This window comes from Pseudopodoces humilis, chromosome 1 (genome assembly GCF_049639895.1).
Source record: "Pseudopodoces humilis isolate 2021_Gansu_Grassland_sample_001 chromosome 1, ASM4963989v1, whole genome shotgun sequence".
Classification (NCBI taxonomy): Eukaryota; Metazoa; Chordata; class Aves; order Passeriformes; family Paridae; genus Pseudopodoces; species Pseudopodoces humilis.
The window spans coordinates 2697565-2718879 of NC_142200.1; the positions used below are offsets into that span (position 1 = coordinate 2697565).

The 21315-nt window shown below is 41.5% G+C and overlaps 1 protein-coding gene across 14 annotated transcripts in view; it reads left to right on the plus strand.

The window, feature by feature from the left end:
* Positions 1-21315, plus strand: part of TSNARE1 (t-SNARE domain containing 1) — a 455536-nt gene that overhangs the window by 320013 nt on the left and 114208 nt on the right. Inside the window, exon 13 of one of the 14 annotated variants that reach the window (XM_088056828.1) lies at positions 9693-9770. The exons of the other annotated variants lie outside the window; for them this stretch is intronic. Within the exon in view, the coding sequence (XP_087912954.1) occupies positions 9693-9755 (63 nt within the window). The 3' untranslated portion in view covers positions 9756-9770. Of the gene's footprint in view, positions 1-9692; positions 9771-21315 lie in introns of those variants that run through there. 14 annotated transcript variants of the gene reach the window in all.

Consider the following 21315-nt stretch of genomic DNA (forward strand, 5'->3'; position numbering starts at 1 on the left):
CTGAAACTAGGACTACATGTCCTGTCTTTTCACCCATTTGAAAGCTGTTTGTGCAACTAGCTGAGAGCCTCTAAAAGATTTTGGTGACATTTCCAAGCAGAAATTTGAGGAGAAGCAATTAAGGAACAAGTCACCACAAATAACTCATGGTCAAATTTCTCTTTGGGACCATATATCCAAATTTCCTGCATAGCTCTGTGACACTTTTAGGAACTGAACTTGTCCCCAGTGGCTGATGTTTTTAAAAAGTTCCTTTGGACAGGGTCCATTTCTTTCCTTCAACATGTGGTTACACAAATTGTGCTGCCTTTTAGTAGCAGTGAATTCATAATTTTGAATTACAGAATCACAGAATGGGACAGGTTGGAAGGGACCACAGTGAATCATCTGGTCCTACCTCCCTGCTCAAGCAGGACCATCCCAGAGCACAGGGCACAGAACTGTGTCCAGACACATCTGGAATATTTCCCATTATCAAAAAAATTTTGTCCAGTAATTTTACCTGAACATTTATATGCAGAATAGGACAAGGTTCCCTTACCCTTGGTTTTAAGGCAAGTTTCCATCTTAAAGGGATGCTCCTGCCACTCAGCAGATATTCCCCTGTGGAGTACCACTGACTTTTGCATGGCATTACAAAATTAAAAGCAGAATTAGCCTTGAAATTTGAAGCAACCAGAATTCAAGCAAATGGGATCTCCAGCCTGTCCCTTCTGTAGCCAATTACCTCATCCACATGGGGATGGCCTCATCCCCTGTTCTGTGGGAGCATGACAAGGACCATGTTTTGGAGCAAACCCTCGCTTAAACATCACCTCACTGACTGTCACAGCAGTGCAAACAAATTGACAGCTCCAAGGAAAAAAGCCTGTTTTAAAAAGCCCTTCAGAGAGCCAGAAATGGTCAGGGTTAATTTGTGTTGTGCTGGAGCAAAATCTTGTTTAGTTTTCTTTACGAGAGAGAAGCCAGTGCATCAATCCACAGCACCTCCTGGTCTGCTTGACATCCTGCTTTTCTGGAATGAATACATTTCCTGCATTGCTGCATGCTTCTCCCGGTGTAGATATCTATGATTAATATGCCTTGTCTTTTATAAACAAACCTAATGCAAAGCCAATAATGTGAGTCTCATTTCTTTACTGCCAGCCCACAGCTCAGCTTTGTTTGGGTGTATATATAAAGGAAAAAAGATGAATGTTCACTCAAGCTTGGGAGCTGAAGCCATAACAAATTTATGGGATGAAAAACACACATCAGTGTGAAGCAAATACAGCCTGGGAAGGTATGTTTGGCTTCCTCCTTTAATTTTGCTTTTTAATAACCACAATACTCTGTTGTGCACCCAGTGAACACATGTTACACTACGTGAGTACATTGCAGGGGGAGCAAATGCATTGAAGTACCAGGAAGCTTTTATCTGTTACCAGATTCAGTCGTGAAATCCTAAATGATGAAAGCAGAAGGAACTGCTGTGATCACATAAAGTGACCATTAGCCAGTGAACTTCACCCAAATCTGTTTTGACTTCCACTAGTTTGCCTCAGAGACAAAAGAAGAGGTAGAGGGAGGAATTACAGTTTGAAATTTTGAATGATGAGAGGCCTGACCATAACCTGCATTCTGCATCTCTGATGGGAATTCCCTTCAGTGCTCACAGCCCACACCGGATTCCCAAAGTGAATTTGTTCATCTAATGAGTCCTACCATGGAATTTTACTTTTCCCTTACATCATATATCAAAGCCCTCATTAACAAAGTCCTATTTCCCAAACAGCCCCATCCTGGTGCCATGAGAGACTGACATTTCTCTTTGATAAGGACAGTTCATACAATTTCCTTATCCCATTCTCTTGATGTGGGCTTTAGGTTTCTATTTGTTTCTTTGTTTGCTTGGCTTTTCTGTTTCTTTCCTTTGAGGGTAGGACTGTTTAGTTTTTAACACTTAGTGAATTTTGCTTTCCTATTTTTCAAAATCTTTCATAGCTTGTGGATCCCAGATGTGGATCTCAGCACTTCAATAATGAGTGCTGAAAATGAGCCCTTATTCTTGCTTGGGAGTCCCACATTCCAGGATCTCAAATCCTTTTTTAACCCCTGTCTGGATGTCCATTTGTCCCCGTTGACTGCTTTGATCTTATGGACATGCTCTGATACCTCTGTAACAAGGATCCTACAATAATCTGTCTAATGTGATAGATTTGTCATGTTGCCATTACAAATACTTGTCTGAAGGAAAACCGTATCAACACTTTCTTGTGGGATATTTTCCTGGTTACTGGGACAGCCAGACACCAGAGTGCTTGGCCATCTTTTGTTTGGTAACATTTGAGTCCTGGGGATTCATTGCACCAGTCCAGACATTAATTTTACATAATTAGCTTCATCAAACCAACCTGTTCTATATCCTTACCACCAGGGACATAATATTTATTTAATCAGGTCTCTTCTCCAAAAGCCATTGATGATTTATACTAATTTTTATTAATTTTCTTTAATTTTTTATTAATAGAGTCCTATATCTTTTGCTCCACTAATTTGACTAAGATCAATTCTAGATTGACAGACCTATAATTACCTGGGCCACCCCTCTTTTTGATCTGTCTACATCACCTGGCTTCTTCACAAAGACTGGACCTAAGTGTCACTGAATTCATTCACCTTTCTTTTTTTTATTCTTCAGTTTCATTATTCATACTCTTGCATTTCACCTGCAGTAATAAATTCTAGCTTAAGATGGTTTTGATTTGTCTTTTTTCTCATATCTGAAAAATTCTTATTTATTGTCCCTACTATTGCCAGTCACAGTTTTTGTCATGTGCCCTGTAGTTCACCTGATGAATTTTCTTCATTTCCTATTCTCTGATGTATAACACATTCTTTTTTCTTTTTTCTTTTTTCTTTTTTCTTTTTTCTTTTTTCTTTTTTCTTTTTTCTTTTTTCTTTTTTCTTTTTTCTTTTTTCTTTTTTCTTTTTTCTTTTTTCTTTTTTCTTTTTTTCCCCTGTTTACAAAATGTCTGGGGATTTTTATTGATCAAACCCTACAGAACAGACTGGCATGGGAAATAAGTCCTCCAGAGAAAAGATGCCAAATGACAATTTGGTACAAAATGCAATTTAGTTACAGTTTATGTTCCTACATTCAAGAATAAATTTTAGGAAAATCTAGGTTACATGCTTAGCTGTCACTGTTTGTTTACTTTTCATAACTTTTCTGAGTTTTGTATTGCAACCATTTTATTTCAGAATCAGATCTTTTACATTCCAGTGCTGAATTTTCTGATTTACAACTCTATGAAGAATTATTATTAATTCTTGTGACTTTTCGACTGGCTTCTAACTCAGACCCAGACAATAATAGTTTAAACAGAAAACTGAATGAGTTGTGCCAGTGTGGAAATATTAATTCCTTTACCATGGAGAACTTTCCACTTCTGATGAGATTTTAAGTTCATATCCCTTCTGATTTACACAGCAGGAAATAAGCAGAGTTTATAACTGAATTAACCAAGAGACTGGACATTAAATCATTTGCAGAACTGAGCTGGAAACCTGACTTCTCCCTGTCCACAGGGCTGCATTTCTTGCTGAGGATGAAAAGTTCACATATGAAGAGGTGTTGCCTGCAGTTAATTTCTTTTCACTGCACTTAGTCAAAATTTTGGGTTGAAAATACATTTCCTTTAATATTAGTGTGTGATGCTTTTGGGGAGTCTTTTCTGAAATAGAGAAGCTCATGGTTGATTAGCAGGGGGTTATCTTAAAGGCTTGGGTTTACAGTGAGTTGCAGTGGTTATTCTGGAAATGTTGGAAATATGTGTCAGGTTACATATATTCTGGGTTTGTAAGGAAAAATAAGCTTTTAGAGGGAGGAGGAATGTAAATAGTAGACAGTTTATATATTATATGGACAAGAATGCTGAAGATAAGGGAGAAATGGGAAATTTTGAAATGTATTACTTATTAAACATTTCTGTAGTGCTTGTGAGGTGTCCATTCTTGAAAACTCCCTGTCTTGAGGAGGTCCTATTATTTAAATGAAAAACAAAATGGATGTTAGGGTAGGAAAATTTTATGTATTTTATTGTTTTTTTCTAAAAGAGTTGGAAACATGTTGATATGTGTGATGACATTCTAGATTTCTTACATGCATCCTTGCAAAGAAAAAGAACATTTCAGAAGTTTCCACTGAAGGGTGAAGTCCACGTGGATGACTTAAGGCATTTTGGGGTGGAGTTACAGCATTTGACTTTATGCATTTAATTGAGTTGCCCAAATTAGGGCTTGGGCCTCTGAAGTATCAGATCATCTACTGGAATGTCATGGAATTACAGAAATATCCTGAACTGGAAGAGGCCCACTAGGATCATCAAAGCCCAGCTCCTGGCCCTGCAGAAGACAGTAATTATTCCCTTTCTTTTAACTGTGAAGGACTGAGAAGGATTTACTTGGTAAACGTAGGTCTAATTAAGATGTTAGATTTTAATTCCTGAAGTTAGGAAGTGTGATTCTCATTCTCTCTTCAGCCAGACCAATGAGAAACACAGAAGAGGAATCCCCTGAGGAGATTAGGGTATCAGCTGGGCAGAAGGGACTCATCCTATGAGGAACAGAGCAGAGGGCATCCAAAATTGAGTGAGGCACTGGCAGATGAGTGAGGAGAAGCTGGGAATGCAGACCCCCTCAGAAAGCAGCAAGAAGGAATTCTGCCTGGGTATTCTGAGGAAGGTCTTTAGGAAGAAGTCAGGATGGTCAAAACACCAAGTGTGGAATCTGAGCATTGTTTTGCCTCTGGGAATCAGAGAACTGTCTGAGAGGTGGGGAAGTGTTTGCAGTAGCTGAAACAGAAGAGGGTTATTTACCCAATTTCTCCCAACATAACAAGTGTTCAAACCCTTTTGTAATTCTGGTTGCTCCACCAGGACTATTTCCAGGTGATATCTACCATTTGTGAAGTGCAGTGTCCATAATCAGCTGCAGCTCTTGACCCTGCTGGCACTGAGTTCCCTTGACAATTCTGCTCTGCCTGATAATCGTCCCATCAGGACATTCCTAAAGGAGCTCTACTCTTCTCGTACAACATCCCACCACTGCTTTATAGGGAGATCAGGATCCCCTTTCAGCACCAGAATCATGTCTGATATCCTGCCAAACGTTTTTACATTTGTGCTTTTTGCCCAGAAAAGCTGTGAAGATGTTGATGCCCCATCCCTGAAAGTATTCAGTGCCACGTTGGATGGGTCTTGCAGTAACCTGGTCTGGTGGAAGGTGTCCCTGCCCATGGCAGGGGGTTGGAACTGGATGGTCATTAATCCAAGCCATTTTATGGTTCTATGATTTAACTTCTTAATCCTTGGCATAGCATATTGTAGGTCTACAAATTAATTTTTTTCCTCCTAAATTCACTTCTCTCAAATGTTTTCAAGACCATTTTAGATTCCACCTCTGTTCACTGAAATGCTTCTACATATACCCCACCCTGCTGATATTCACAAGAATTTAGTTATACTTTCTTTTACTAAAACAAGTCAGTGGTTGTATTTGAAATAGAAGCAGGTCTAAGAAACATCACCAAGATATCTCATTTAAGATCCCCTTCTATTCTGATGCTAAGAAGCTTCTGACAATTACTCTTCAAAAGTGATTTGCCAATTATCCCTTCCTCACTACAATGGCTCTTCCTAACCTTACTGTTAAAAACTTTTTCTAGCCTCATACAGCATCTTATTTTACTACCTTTCTCTCATCTGGCTTTTTCTAAGTGAGGAATTAAATTAGGTTGTTTGGAATAATTTCCTATAGTGCATTTGCATTTTATTTATTTGTCTTTAAGAAGGTGATTATCTTCTCAGTATGTGCAGATGATTGCTTAATAATTTCTTCTATCATCTGCCCACAAATTGAAGTTAGGCCTAGCAGTCTGTAATTTCTCAGTCATCAGCTCTGTTTTTTGCAGAGAGGTTCTATATTTGTCCCTCTTCAATCCTCCACAAACTCTTGAAGATAATCACTAATGACTCAGTTTGCTTTAGCTGGTTTCCTGCAAAATCTTCAAGACCCAACTGATTCAAACATCTCTGCCATCATGAAATACTTCAAACCCACTCTTCTTGTGACACAACCTCCATCCATTCTCCTGCAGCAAGAATAATTCTGTCAGCATCTTCTCACAGGTTACCATCCTCTCTGAGACAAGCAAAATGTCCCTGGGGTACCTCACGTCTCTCTGCACCCTTATTAATTAATCATCACTATTTTACTTCTGATTTCCAGAAGCATCATTATCTTTCTGATGGTAGAGATGAGGCTCAGGAGTTGCTTTCTCTCCCTGGAAATGGAATTCACCAGGGCTCCTGTGTGTTCTTGGTCATTGAAATAAGCAATTAAGTGGCCTCATCCCTATTGTGCTGCAACAGTTGTTCTGTGCTCACACCAAAAACCATGCTGGGAAAATAATCCAGGTGAGTTTTCACAAGGAAAGCAATAAACCAGAAAAAAATTTATTGTTTTCCCTACCACCATGTGGTGATTTCATTAATCCTTTCGGAGCATGTGCACATCACAGAATCGTCAAGGTTGGAAGAGACCTTCAAGGTCATTGCGTCCAACCATCAGTGTAGCACCACCATAATCAGCCCTAAACTCTACCCCTAGTGCCACATCCTGATACCTCTTGAATACTTCCAGAGGCAGTGACTCCACCACCTCCCTCAGCAACTCATTCCAATGCCCAATCACTCTTTAAGTGGAAAAAATAAATAAAATTAATCTAAACCTCCCCTGGCACAACTTAATACCATTTTCTCTTTCATCTGAGACATGTCAGAAGAGAGAAACTCTCCCCTCACCCCAAACTCCCTCCGGGTAAGCACAGCAGGGTGTAGCTTCATGTGACAAAGTGCCTCAAGGTGACCACGTTACCATCTGTAAAAGGGTGAGGACACATTTACCTTTTCCCAAAATATCGTGCTTCCCCCTGGATTGTACTGGTTCTGGTGTCTGCCCAGCGCTGCAGAGAACCAGTTCAGCTGATTCACCTAGCGGGGAAATTCCTCAAAAGCACAAAGGAGCTGCAGTGCTCAGTCCAGGACTGGAGCTGGCACACACTGGCACTGTGGGTGGGTGAGGAGGGACAGGAGACATGAACAAGACACATTTCCTGAGAGATGTGTTTTTACATCAGCTCAGCCAGGTGACACAGCTTCACCCCAAGGGGACAGTGAGCCCCAGTGCCTTGACAGAGATGGACCACTGTGAACCTCTTTCCAACCAGATAAAGCCTCTCCTCTGACTGTCACTCCAGTAGGTGTTTTCTTTTAGACTTTATTAATCTTTGGATCAGCCTTGGAACACAGCAGCCAGTTTTCCCAACCTTCTGTAATCTTCCTTCCCATGTAATGCTCCAGCTGTAGTGCTCCTTAGAACATAATGTCTGCAAGCATTAATAATAATGATGGAAAGGGCTTTGCAAAGCATCTGAGGAGGAAGCTCATTCACTTTCCTGCATACCCGTCCCCCAGACCCTTTTATTCCTTTAAATATTAAAGATTACATTCAATGTAGGCATCAAGAGGCTGATTTTCAGAAGTGCTGAGCTCCCATTGTCTTCAGTGGGCGTCATGGCTGCTCAGCACTTCTGAAAATCAGCCTCTTAATGATCAGCACATTGCAAAAATATTCAACAGCTAAATCTTTCCCATCCCTTCCTTTTCCTTCCCAAGCCAACAAAACTTCTCCCTATCCCACACTCTGAGGAAGGACCACTTTTGTCCCTCTGTCCCATGTAGCCCCTTCACCTGACACCTGGCAGGTCGTGCTCTTCACCTGGAGCACATTTGGTGGGATTTGTCTCATCAGCTCTGATTATCTGTGGGTGTCAGTATCTGGGCAAGTTGCCCTGGATTCTGCTCTCAGTCAATGGAGGCTGAGTCAGCAGAGTCAATGGAGCTTAGGGTGTGATTTCCCATCCCAAAATAGGCACCCATATTTGGCAGATGACTCACTGAGCTCCATTAACTGCATTTTCTATACCTCCAGTGTCTTCAATGGGAGGCAAGAGACTCAGGTGGGACACCCGTGTCAGATCCTGTAAGTGAAATTAAATTAATCCCAGCCCTTCTGTGAACTCATACATCAACCCGCTGCATAAATCACACTCACCTCCTTCCTTAAGAACTTCTGTGTTGGTGTCTACAGGGAATGAATCAAGCAATAAAGAGTAGTGAAGTAGAAAGATAATGGTAGGTCACAGCAGAAAGTCAGGCTGAATCGTAGGTTGGTAAAGTGGAGCAGATTTATTGAATCCAGTGGAGTCTTTCTCCTTCATTTAAGAATGTTGCTTTTTAAATAGAATTTAAAAAAAAAAAAACATAGAAAAAGAAAGAAAAGGAAAGGAAAAAATAAAAAAAAAATCTAAGTGTGAAAATGAACTCTCAAGGTGTACTTTAGCCATTTTCTTTCCATGTGAATTTATGGTTCATCCTATTTTTCTTCCAGCTTCACTATTACTCTCTAGATTAAGAGATTTTTCACTAGGGGTAGGTAGTTGCCCTTCCTGTGTGTTGTGTAATGCTCCAGGACCTCACTGATTCCTGTTCTGGGGACTGATAGGACCTGTTGGGATCTCTGTAGGACAGGCTTCAACCTCCTCCCAGTGTGAGATCACCCATCAAATACCCTCCACCTCCTCTGCAATACAAACTCACCCTCATCCTCAGCTGTGTGCCCCAACTAGAGACTTTAAACTTTGTTTCCTTCTAATTTCAACATTCATTTAGGATTTGGGAGGTTCCCTGTGGATTAACTGTCAGGTTTCTGTTTGCAGGAATCAGCAGCTAATTTCCAATCTGAATGTTTACCCCAAACAAAGTGGCTTTACCTGGTGCATCCTGGAAGCTCCAAATGCTTGTCAGTGCAGCCTAGGAAGCAGCACAGCAGGAGGAGCCTAGTTATGAAACAGATATGTAATAATCAGTGTGGAACACGGAGAAATAGAGAGTAATAATAATAAATTGAATTTAATTAGTCCTCCTCTGGTCTTCATTACTGCTACCACCATCTTTTGCTATTGCAGTTCATCAAGGGTAAGCACAGATGCTATTGCCACTTTCCACATAGTTAAAAGACAAAGTCCACTCTCTCCTCTGCCTTAGACATTTCCTCTTAACTCCCTCATTCATGACACCTTCCAGTTTAAAATGACCCTTCTGTGTTATAAAACCCACCGTAGAGGCAGACCAGCCTCTGCCACAATTGTCCTCTCTTTCATTATTATCAGGCATTTCCTGGGCTATTTCAGCTGCCAGTGTCATCCCTACAGCTCTGACTCTATCCTTGTGTCCCATTTGTTCTGACTCATTTCAAACATAAGTTGAAAACAGCTCATCTCCCGCCTGTTAATTTCTCCTTCCCTCACTCATCATTTAGCTGCAACGATCTTATTTAACTCGAGACCATTTCATGGGTGCGATTGGTATGAGAGGATCCGCTTCTCGTAGCAGGTAGGCGATTTGTCATGGAGTACCTCAGCTAATGAGCACTTTGGGTCTGATTGGGCTGAGCTGCTGAGGACAGGCTGTGTTTCCAAACCTCTCTTTCTGTGAGGATTGAGCAGCACATTCGATTACTCCACAGCAGAAAATGCTGAAGAAACCAAACTGTCACATTCTCTTTCTTTCTCTTGTCTCTGCATGCAGATTTGTGAGTGTGTAGCACCTACTGACACACAAATCACTGAACAATATAAAAATCTTCCATAATGAAGCCCCGAGATCTGTCGCTGGTGAAGGTTGCAGTGTCACTCAGGGACTCGTTGACAAGCTTTGAGGAAAGAGATGGATTCCTGGGAATGAAGGACATAACATCTATCAGACATAATTGAGCAAATTAATAGCTTTGTGAAGTCTCTTTTTTTTTGGTTAGGATCCCATGAAATGACAATAAATGTGGCAGAGTTTCTCTTGCAGCCTCCTCTTGCTTTTTTATTTTTTCTTTCTGCTCTTGTGTACAACAGGCAATTACTCTGAAACAAAGGGAACATCTACACAACCAGCAGCAATTTTAGCAATGAAATACATGTGTAAAAGATAAAGAGTGAAGTGTGTTTATCATCCCCTCTAAAGCAAGGAGAGAGGGAGGAAATTTCAAGGAGGATTTATTTGCATTTGGATACCATTTTGCCACAAGTATTGTCTCAGTCACAGGAGGAATCAATAAGGAGCCAATGATTCTAGATCTGGAAGTTTTGTCTTAGAATCACAGAACCACTGAGGTTGGAAAAGACCTCCAGGGTCATCAATCCAACCTCTGACCAAAGACCACCACACCCACTAAACCATACCCCAGAGTTTCACGTCTACTCCTTTTAGAATACTTCCAGGGATGGTGACTCCAGCACCTCCCTGCAGAGCCTGTTCCAATCCTTACCCACTCTTTCTACAAAGAAATCCTTCCCGTATATTTGACCTGAACCTCCCTTGGTGCAGCTTGAGGCTATTTCCCTTTGTCCTGTAACAAGTTGCCTAGAAGAGGAGCCCTGTCCCCACCTCACCACAGCCTCCTTTCAGGTAATTCAGTTATCTGCCACTTCCCCATCACTGGGCAGGAACTTTATGGCTCTTTTCTTCCCACTTCTCCACTATTTTTAACCATCAATGACTATACTGCTGCACTTTGCTGCAGAAACAAACACTGCCAGGTTTTCCTTGAGACATGGACTTTGCTCTGTGCTTGCAACCAGAGCAATGAAATCTTAGGAAGAAAGTTTAGTAGCCTTCACTGGAGGAAAGGAGGCTAAGGGGAAAGAAACCCTTTTGCTCCCTACAAATACATGAAAAAAGTTTGTAGCCGGGTGGGGGTCGGTCTCTTCTTCCAAGTGACAAAAGACAGGACATAAGGAAATGGCTTCAAGTTGCACTGGAGAAGTTTAAGTTAGGTATTAGGAGAAATTTCTTTATGGCAAGGGTTGTAAATCACTGAAACAGGCTGCCCATGGAAGTGGCAGAATCACCTTCCCTGGAACTGTTCAAAACCCACATGGATATGTCACCAGAGGACATAGCTTAGTGGTGAACACGGTGGTGGCAGTGCTGGGTTGATGGTTGGGCTTGATCATCTTAAAGGTCTGTTCCAATTTTAATGATTCTGTCATTTTATGCTTCTAAGAACCAGGAAGTGGGTGATTTGCATTCCCATTATCAGAAGACAAAAAAACCCAGTTTGGGTCTCTGTAATTATTGTCAGTTCTCTGTATTTTGGACAACTCACTACTCCTGCTTTGTGTGTTCTCTGAAGTGCAACAATGGTAGCAAATTTTTGGCATCAATGACTTTATAAAGGACATGGAAACTGTTTGGATACAGCCAGGGTGAAGGTGCTGCTGCAGGATCACGTTTGTGTTGTTTGGACCAAACCAGCACACCTCAGTCCTCACCAAGCTGGATTTTACAAGTAAACACAGATAAGAAAGTGGGGCCTGAATTCAGCTGCAGATGCCCTAAATACCCAGTGTGGCACAATATTCTGTCACTCCCAGGTCCATGCCTTTACCTGTTTTCATATTTTGTATAAAATAGAAAGCCATCCTAAGAAATCAATTTATCTCTTTGTCTCCTTAAAGCTTTCCCTTTGGCTTTAAAATAATATTTGCAATTTTTTCCCACCCACTACCTAGTTTTTCATTTCTTTTGCCTTTTTTTTTTTCCTGAAAGACAGCAGTTTTCCAGTATTTCTCTCATTACACCATTTACAGAGTAAAATGAGGTTGTGCTATTTACTTTCATTTTTCTACTCTCTGAAATACCTCAGGTCTCCCAGACCTATCAAAAATAAACCTAAGTGGGTCAGTCTTTTTCTAAGAAAATTCCTTTTTGTGGAGCTTGCCTGGATTGGTTTTCAAAGCCTTTCTTCTGAAGTAAAAAAGCAGGAAGAAAGAAACTCAATTTCTTAGTGTTTTCCCAACAGAACCAAATATTTCTCACATGTTAGTCACATGTCACTGGGTCTGATCTGTGAACACTGTATAGTTTGTTAAAGGTTCTCAGTTCCTAGTTGTAAGGACAGATGAAACATTCACAGTCAGGGCTCCAGGGACATGCAGTCCCTGTGCTCGGTGGCTCTCTTTGCAGCCGAGCTCCTGATTCTCCTGGGGTTGGAGGATGGTTCATTCTCTGATTTTTCTAGGTGCTTTCATTTTTTTGTTTTGTTTTCTCCAGCTCAGATTTATAATTTATGTGAGTATTTATTTATCGATTCTCTGGAGGAGAAAAAACTGGAAAACACAGCAATTTAAAACACAAAACTGTCCTTCAGTCCCCAAAGTTTGTGTGCTAACCGGGAGAGGAGAGTTGGTTGATACTTAATGCATGCAACCAGCATTATTTATTCATTATTTAAGAATATAAATGCATCACTTTCTATCTTGGTACCTATCAGTTTGTCCCTTCCCACATCACTTCCCACTCTGGCTGTTCCAGAGCTTCACAACTCTTATGTTGACAGCCTTCTAATTTTTAGTCTCCATGTTTTTGTGGCTAGTTTGAAAAAATTTGTCCTTGTGACAACTTTTTCTGTTGCTTTAAGTCGCTTTTCTCCCTCCCTGATGTTGATTCTCCTGTTTTATTCATAGGGATTGGTCATCCTCTTCCTCAGCCTTTGCTCTCCTGGTCTGAACCAGCCATGGGTAGTGTAAAAACACACATACACACGCTCAAAATGAAACACACAATCGTCAAAACAACTCTCATGGGATTTTGAACTTGGTTTTGTTGGAACAAACAGCCTCGTCCAAATCTCCCAAGCCACAGAGCAGCTGTAAGGCTTCACAGTTCTACTTTTTGAGAGTGATATTGCTCCTTTTGGGCTTTAAGAACCAGTTAGTGAGTTTTATAGAGTTAATTGGAACACTCCTGACATCAGTGCAATCAGATCAAGTTCCTCTATGGAAAATATCATTAATGTGCAGAAATATGAGGAATTTATGCGTAAAATCCTAGGGCAGGATATCATACAGAATCTGAGTGATTTTTCCTTGTTTATGGGATGTGTTAGGAGAAATTTTGGCTTAGCACAGGAGATAAAAGGGTGTGATGGTGCAAACATTTATCCATTGTTGTCCTCCTCCACTATCCTGTCATTCATTGTCACGACACTGATTCCTGTGTTGGGGAATTGCATTAGGAATGCTACAGGGCTAATTACTAAATTGTCTGGCTAGGGGCTATGCCATATAAGAGGACTGGAGCACCTCTTCTATGGGGACAGGCTGAGAGAAATGAGATTGTTCAGCCTGGGGAAGTCTCCAGGGAGACCTCAGAGCCCCTTCCAGTACCTAAAGGGGCTCCAGGAGAGCTGGGAAGGGGCTTGGGACAAGGGCTTGGAGTGACAGGACAAACGAAAATTACTTTGAACTGACAAAGGGTAGGTTTAGATTGGATATTGGGAAGAAATATTTTCCCTGTGAGGATGGACAGTCCCTGGCACAGGTTTCCCAGAAAAGCTGTGGCTGCCCCATCCCTGGAAGTGTCCAAGGCCAGGCTGGATGGGGCTTGGAGCAACCTGGGATAGTGGAAGGGATCCCTGTCCATGGCAGGGGGCTGGAATGAAATAATACTTAAGGTCCCTTCCAGCCAGAAGCATTTTGTGATTCTCTGGTTCTGATACTGGCTTTGACTGATATCCTCATTCCTGCATTCCCCAGCCATCCCTTCTGGAGGAATTCCATTGCTCATTCTCCGGTGGGTCTCAGATTTGCGCACTCGTGGTTCAAAGACAAGGTGAAACTCACATTTAATTCCCTACAGCAGTCCCAAGGAAGAGGAATTCTGGACCACTCTGGCCTTCCACGTTTTACTAACATTCCACTTACCTACTCTCTCTAAGCTGGAGCTAAGCTGCAGGCCATCGTTTCCTCTGGAACCTGAGAAGTTTCTGCTCTTCTCTCAGCTTCCCTGTCAGCTTGCTCTTGGCAAAGTTAGAGTGCATGAAGAAGAAAAAAACCTGCCAATTATATCCTGCCTGTCTGCTGCTCAGGGGGCAAACACACGTCTTATACATTATGATTCAGAATCCTGCTTGCACATGTTTTTTTCACCAGCTTCTGAATTCTCTGTATTGATCTGTCAGCGAAAGGAAAAACATAAGAGATGTGAATGAGGAGTGTGGTAAAATGCAAACGGTGTTTGGGTGGTAATTCAGGGTACAAACTTACTCCCACAAAAGGGCAAGAAAACTTCCTAGCAGCTTTCCTTCCCAGCAGAACCAGTTTTGTCCTCATAAGGAAAAGCCACTCAAGAATACTGGTGACTAAAATTCAGGTGACTGCAAGATTAGGTTTTATTATTTTATTTTTTATTTTATTTATTTATTTGTTTATTTACTTTATTAGGTTTTATTTGTGAGTGGCTTTCTCTTGACTGAAAATCAGAAGAAAAATCTATTCTCATTTGACTTAGATTTATTGTTTGCTTCTGGCCTCCAAAAATAGCACACCAAGTCCACAATGTCCTCAGCACTCATGGAAGGTGACATTCCAAAATCTGGCAGAAGCTCCTGAGTCAACATGACCTTTCCTTGGTATGAAACCTTCCCAAAACACTTTTCTATGTTTCTTTTTCTTAGCTCCTTTAGGAAGCAACTCCCTCTGTGATTCCCATCCCAACTCTCTGTAAAGGGCAGACAAATCCAAACAAGCCCCTGGAATCTCACCAGTGGGAAGGGACCAATTGTTTGTGGTCTGGGAGCGAACCCAGCAGTCTGGACAATGGCAGGAGTGAAACATGGGGATGAACCCTGAAATGATGCTTGCTGCACTCACAGAGAGATGCTGACACTGCTGGAAGAACAGCCAGGCTCTGTTTTGTCACACTCCTGTTCGTCCTTTCCTTAGCAGATTTCCCACGTCAAGCTGGAAGAAGTCATCTGGCACCAGAGCTGTATAGATGGCAGAGAAATTCCCCATCAGCTATTTTTGGGAAAAATCAATTCTCTCTGTGTAAGGGAAGCTCTGAGCTTGCTAAGCTCCCTACCTTTTAACTGCAAATTACTCTAAATATTTTTCCCTTATCATCAATACAGCACAGGGAAGCAAATCCAGTTCAAGGTTGAGCTGGTAAATTTTCAAGCCAGTTGAAGCCAGGTGTTTTATTAATTTATTTTTACCTGTGTGTGCAAAAGCCAGACTGTCTTGAAAGCCATGGAAGTCCTGTTTTGATGCCCAAAATGGTCTAAACCAAACCATTTGGTGAGGATTTATGTCACCTACCGTGTCTGTGGGAGGGGATGGATGCTGGCACTCCTGCCAGATGCTCTGTTGCTGGTGACCTAAAAAAGCAGCCATGAAGTTGATGGCCATTAGGTAAACAAAGAAAAGCAGGGCCAGGAGTAAGAGGTTTCAGGTCCAAACCTGAGCAACTTGTGAGGAATGGGGCCAAAAAGTGCTCCAAAAATTCTCTGTAATCAATGGGCACAATATTGATGCTCATTTTGTTCAACCTGGGCCAAATTTCACAGTTATAGAACCTCAGAATGGTTTGCATTGGAAAGGACCTCAAAGTTTATTCAGTTACAACTCTCTACCATGGGCAGGGACATCTCCCACTAGACCAGGTTGCTCAAAGCTTCATCCAACCTGGCCTTAAACATTTCCAGGGACAGGCACAACCTCTCTGTGCAAGAATTTCTCCCCACAGGGGTGCATCTCCTGGGGAATGGCTGTGGCAGAGGAAAACACCTGGAACTGCTGCTGCCAGGCCCACCAAGCTGGCCTTGTACAACCTGCTTGGCGTGGCAAAAGACCCAAAACAACTTGCCTTGGAACTGCTGTTGTAATTTCTGTCAGAACCATGCTTCTGACTTTACACACTGTGCTTTACACAATTTATGACAATATTTCTCCCTCAATAGCTTTTTGCAGAATGTGTACAACCTATTCTGCAGACTGCTGGTTTCCTTACTTAACATCTATTTTATGGGCTGCATTTTAAATTCCTTTAAGTACAAGCAGTTGAGGAACAAGTTTCTGAGAGAGAGAGAGAGAGAGAGAGAGGGAGAGAGGGATCACTACTCAATCCCAATTCCCTCATGCACAATCTGTATATTCTTTATAGGCCAAAACCCTCTCCCCCAGAGACTGCAGTGTTTCAGGAGCAGACAGACCAATCCCAGCCTGTGTAAATCACTTAAAATTATAAAGTCCTGTGAGATTCTTCCATCTGTAAGATGGAATGTTGGTATTGATATGACAGTAATTTTTAGCTGAGACCACAGACCTCTCATACCAGGCATTACCCAAATCCATGGGGAGAATTTGTTCCTGCTTCAGGAACCTTAAGTTGTAAACATCAGTGTGAGATAAAAGATGGAGGAATAAACAAAAGCTGGTGCAGAAGAAGCATCTACACTGTCAAATAACTCCCACACCCTGGTCCCCTGATCATCCACATTACATAAATACTAATTTTCTGGGTTTATTTTTTTTGTTTGTGTGAACCAAATAGTTCCACACTAAAGTGAAACCTGGAAGATTGTGGGATGAATCCCCTTTGTGTGAATGGAAACATGCCAGGTTTAGCTTCTTGCCCCATACAGAGCACTCCAACACTTCACTAGGCTTCCACTGTGAGCCTCAATATCCTCACACCATCGTGGCATAAAACCCAACCATGGCGGGCAGCAGTGAAGCTTTCAAGTGTTTCAGGCGGCTTTGACATGAAAAAGAAAAGCCAACCTGTCTCTATACGGACTCTCGTGGTTGGGTTCTTTTTCCCCTTGAACTGAAGTTGATGAGAAGGAGGCAGTTTTTTCTCTCTTGTTCGGACTTGGTTGTTTTCTCTTATCTACATTACATGTATACAAGGTAAAAGAAGCTATGTGCACTAAGATAGAAAGGTGAAAAGTTGCTAACAAAGATCTTCTTCAAGGTCTTTTATATGTCTATTTACCCAATTAACAGATGCCAAGTAATTTACTTTAATTATTTTTCTTAGTAATTATTTTTCTTAGTGACCCAATGACCCAACACCTGAGTACTACACTGCGGCATCTTCTATCCAATCACCTACTGCTACCCAAAAACCTGTAGAAGAAGAAGATGAAGAAGAAAGAAGGAGGACAAGAGACAATGCCCTAAATCCTCTATCTTGTCTTCTGTTTTCCAAACTACTTTAAACTCCAAACTTTTTCACCCAGTGACCTAAGAAACTCTCTAATTTACACATTTACACTCCTAGCTTTTCTATTTAACCTTAACAGTTCTTTTCAGGATGTTATATGAAATTCAGTGCTTTCTTGGATGTCAGAGCCAGGTATCAGAGATAAGGGCACACACTCTTTGTGCCTCTGACTCCAACACCAACCAACCAAACAGAAAACCACCCAACAAAAATCCTAAACATAAAACTTGGTAGTTATTTCCCACTGTACTCGGCGCTGGTGAGGCCCCACCTTGAACCTGGGATCAGTTTTGGGCCCATCACAACAACAAGAAAGATATTGAGGTGCTGGAGCATGTCCAGGGAAGGAGAATGGAGCTGTGAAAGGGTCTGGAGCACAAGGCTGATGAGGAGCAGCTGAGGGGGTTGGCGGGCTCAGCCTGGAGAAGAGGAGGTTCAGGGGGAACCTTCTCACTCTCTAAAACCACTTGAGAGGAGCCAGGTGGGATCAATCTCTTCTCCCAGGTAACAAGCGAGTTGCACCAGGGGAGGTTTAGATTGGACATTAGGAAAGATTTCTTCATCAAAAGGGTGGTCAAGCATTGGTACAGGCTGCCCAGGGAAGTGGTGGAATCACCCTCCTTTGGAGTGTTCTAAAGGCCTGTAGATGTGGTGCTTGGGGACACATTTCAGTGGCAGCGTTGGGTTAATGGTTGATCCTGATGATTTTGGAGGTCTTTTCCAACCTTAATGATTCTATGATTCCATATCTTGGAACTGTGAAGGCATCACAGTGTGACCAAGGACCTGCCTGATCCATTCCAGAGGAGCCAGTCCAGGATGAGGTCGATAAATCTGCTCTGCCCTTTGTAGTCAGAGTCCCAGAGCAGACATTTTGCAGCAGCGTAAATGTAAACAGAAGATAATCCTGTGACAGAAGACTTTATTCAACTCTCAGTGCCTTTCTCCCAGCTCCAACTTCCTTGCCACTGAGCCCAGCTTGAGAAAAGGGGTTTGAAGAGAAAATTTAAGTTTAATCTCTTTCCAAGGGGCGGTCACAACATGATCAGAGCATGTTGAGCAGTGGTGACAGGAGCAGTGGGAAACACCAGAACAAAAAGGAATCTGTCACAAGGATTTGGTTATGCTTTCCCACAGCCCATATATGCTCCCAAACCTAAAGCCTTGTAATTCTGTGTGTATTTAGGGTAAGATCTTCACTTCGGATCAGATGGTCTTCTGCAAAGCCCAGGAATTACTCAAAACCCTCCAAAATCCTCTGTGATGCATCAGATTTCCTGGCCCTGTGTATCCAGGAGCTTGCTGTAGATCCTGGCTGAAGATTTTAAAGGCTTTACTGGGTGTTCTGGGATGGGATGATCTGCACTGAGTGAGGTCTTGGCTTAAACTCTTGAAATGCTGTAAAAGGCTGCACCAGCAAAGAATAAACTTGGGTGGATGCCTTAGTAAGACAGATTTTTTTCTGATACTTGTGGAAACCTAGTAGGAAATGTGGGATATTTTGTGGCCAGAAGAGTTAGTTATGTGCCTCATGGTGCTGTGTTATTTGTAATAAAACTTTATTTCAGATATATGTGAATGATGTAGCCATGTACTTGAGATAAATGCTTCAATTCCTTGTTGTTAATCTGATTTCATTTAATTAATTTCATTTCATTAATTTCATTTGGTTTTTCTTACAAGAATTCATGCTTGTAAAGCAACTTCCATCTGCCTCACCTGCTTATTTAAGATGCAGAGATACAAGATTTTAAAACCTTCACAAAACAAAAGCAGAAGTTGTAATTTAGACAATCTACATAGTAATCTATGGCACAAAATGCTGATGTCTTATTTTCTGTCTACTGTCCTATTCTCACAAATCTGTGCTGTCTTAGTTTTCCCAGATTCCCTTCCCCCTATCCTTTCCCTCTCTTTTTTGCCTGGCTTTCCTTGTGCCAATCACAATTCTGCTGTGTTGTTACCCAAATTAAATAGTTCTCTCTTCTTTCTCTCTTCTCTCTTTCTGTCCTCTCACAAGTTCTCCCAAGCTTCTGATCATTTTCATTACTTCTTCCAGCCTCCTCCTCCCCTTCTACCTACTGTGTTTTATTTCATGGCACTTCATTTTGTTTAATTTCATTTCAATTCTGAGGCAGTACAGTGAAACTTGAGCACAATATTCCAGGTGAGGGCATCTCATTAAATGCTATAATGGTGCCACTTTCACTGTTATTCTCATTTCCATGCTTCCTGCACAATAGGATTTTCTTTTCTTTTGCAACTGCCATTGTGGATGTGACAGATATATTCATGGAAATATCCATATTTGGACTCTGAATGGAAGAATTTAGAGCCCCACAGAGGTTACTGCAGGCATCTGTGCTGCAAGCTCAGAGATGCAGCAGCAGGCAAACTCTTCACTCTTATTTTCCACAGTAACTTTTGTCTGGCTGTAAAGAAATCTTAGGCTGAATTGCTTTGTTTTGTTTTGTTTTCTTCGTAGAGGAGGTGGAGGTCTAGGGAAAGAAGTCTCCTCATCACTACAAAAATCATTCAAATCTGAGTCCAGGTCAGTTCTTGACATAGAAAAATATTGAATAGTATGTTTTGTCTCACTGAGTTTTTATTCTCCATCAATAAAACAGCATTTTCTAATCTAACTTCTTATTCACTGCCATGGAAGCTCTCTGGAACTTGGAGGAGGCATTTCTTGAATACTCATCAACTTCATTGAGCCTCTCTCCTCCATGAGACTCCTCCCAGAAGATCTTTGACTTTTTCACTCTTCAGTGCCTTAGGATTTCTGTCCTGTGCTGTAGGCAGTGCAGTGGAGACGTGATGGGAGCACAGTGGAGGCATCCTGGGCCCCAGCAGTGAGAACATGACCAGGACCTTACCAAGGGACCTGGTCTAGGACTGGCCTCAGAAGCAGCCACTCTGTGAGAAAAGATATGTTAATCTTTTATTTTGGTTTAGGGAAGCTAGAGACAGGATCTGGTTATGCAGTCAAGTCTAAATTAATTTTCATAAATGTCCAGTGTTGTCCATGCAAAGGATGTTTTTTGGGAAGATGAGCAGGAGTGTGCTAAGTTCTGTTCAGCATCGTGGGCTGCTGCAAAGAAAGTCAAGATTTCCAAGAATTCCATGGTCCAGTGGAAGCAGAGATGACAATCTGGACATTCTGGGATAGAAAGGTCTAGAATTTCTGTGTGAATGAGCCTATATTCACACTGTTTTCAAGCTGATTTTATCAACATGTAAAGGCACATTCCTGCCAGCCGTGCACCCGGCAAGGAGATGAATTTTCCTCACAGGAGCTTTGGGTTATATTTACTCCTTGCAAGTGACATAGGGAACCACTGGCACCATGTCAATGTGGATATTTTCATACTTAAACACTTAAGCTCTTCAAATCTTTTCCTTCATCCAGCCTCCTTTATACCCTGCCTCCTGCTCTGTGTTAAACCTGTTCCCACAGCAGCTTCCCTGTTCCAGCATCAGTTTTATCCCAGCTGGCATGTGCAGGTAAATCCTAAGCACAGACTATGAATTCTGTCTTCACAAAGCCTTCCTGCCTATTCAAACAATTGGAGAACAAAATTTATAGAAGAAAATTGCCTTCATCTCTCCTATTCCTTGCTACATATGTTAAGTGATTTTTTTTTCTCTGTATTGTGTTGATCAAAACACAGTGATAGAAAAATATTATAAACTTGGGTTTCCTCAGTAAAGTTAGAACAGTGAATTTCCTGGTGAAATTCACTGTTAGAACAGTGAATTTAAGAATTCTTAAATCTAGAAGATTTAAGAAAGCTGATATTATGAAAATATGGAATCACAGAATCAGAGGATGGTTTGTGTTGGAAAGGATCTTAAACATCACCCAGTCCCAACCTCCTGCCATGGGACAGGAACAGTGTTCTTTTGGCTCTTTGAAAGCAGGGGAATTTCTGAATGAAATAAGCTTTAAATTTCCACATTCTACTATAAATCAGAGGAGTAAGAGAAAATATTTATCCATATCTATAAATTTAGAGCTTCTGTTTAACCATGGGGAATAACCCTGTGCCAGTCCAGCATCTCCTACACCTTTTCCCTTCATTAACCAAAGAGACATTTGTTAAGTGTAGAATATATGCAACTTTATATTTTTATATAAATATAAAAA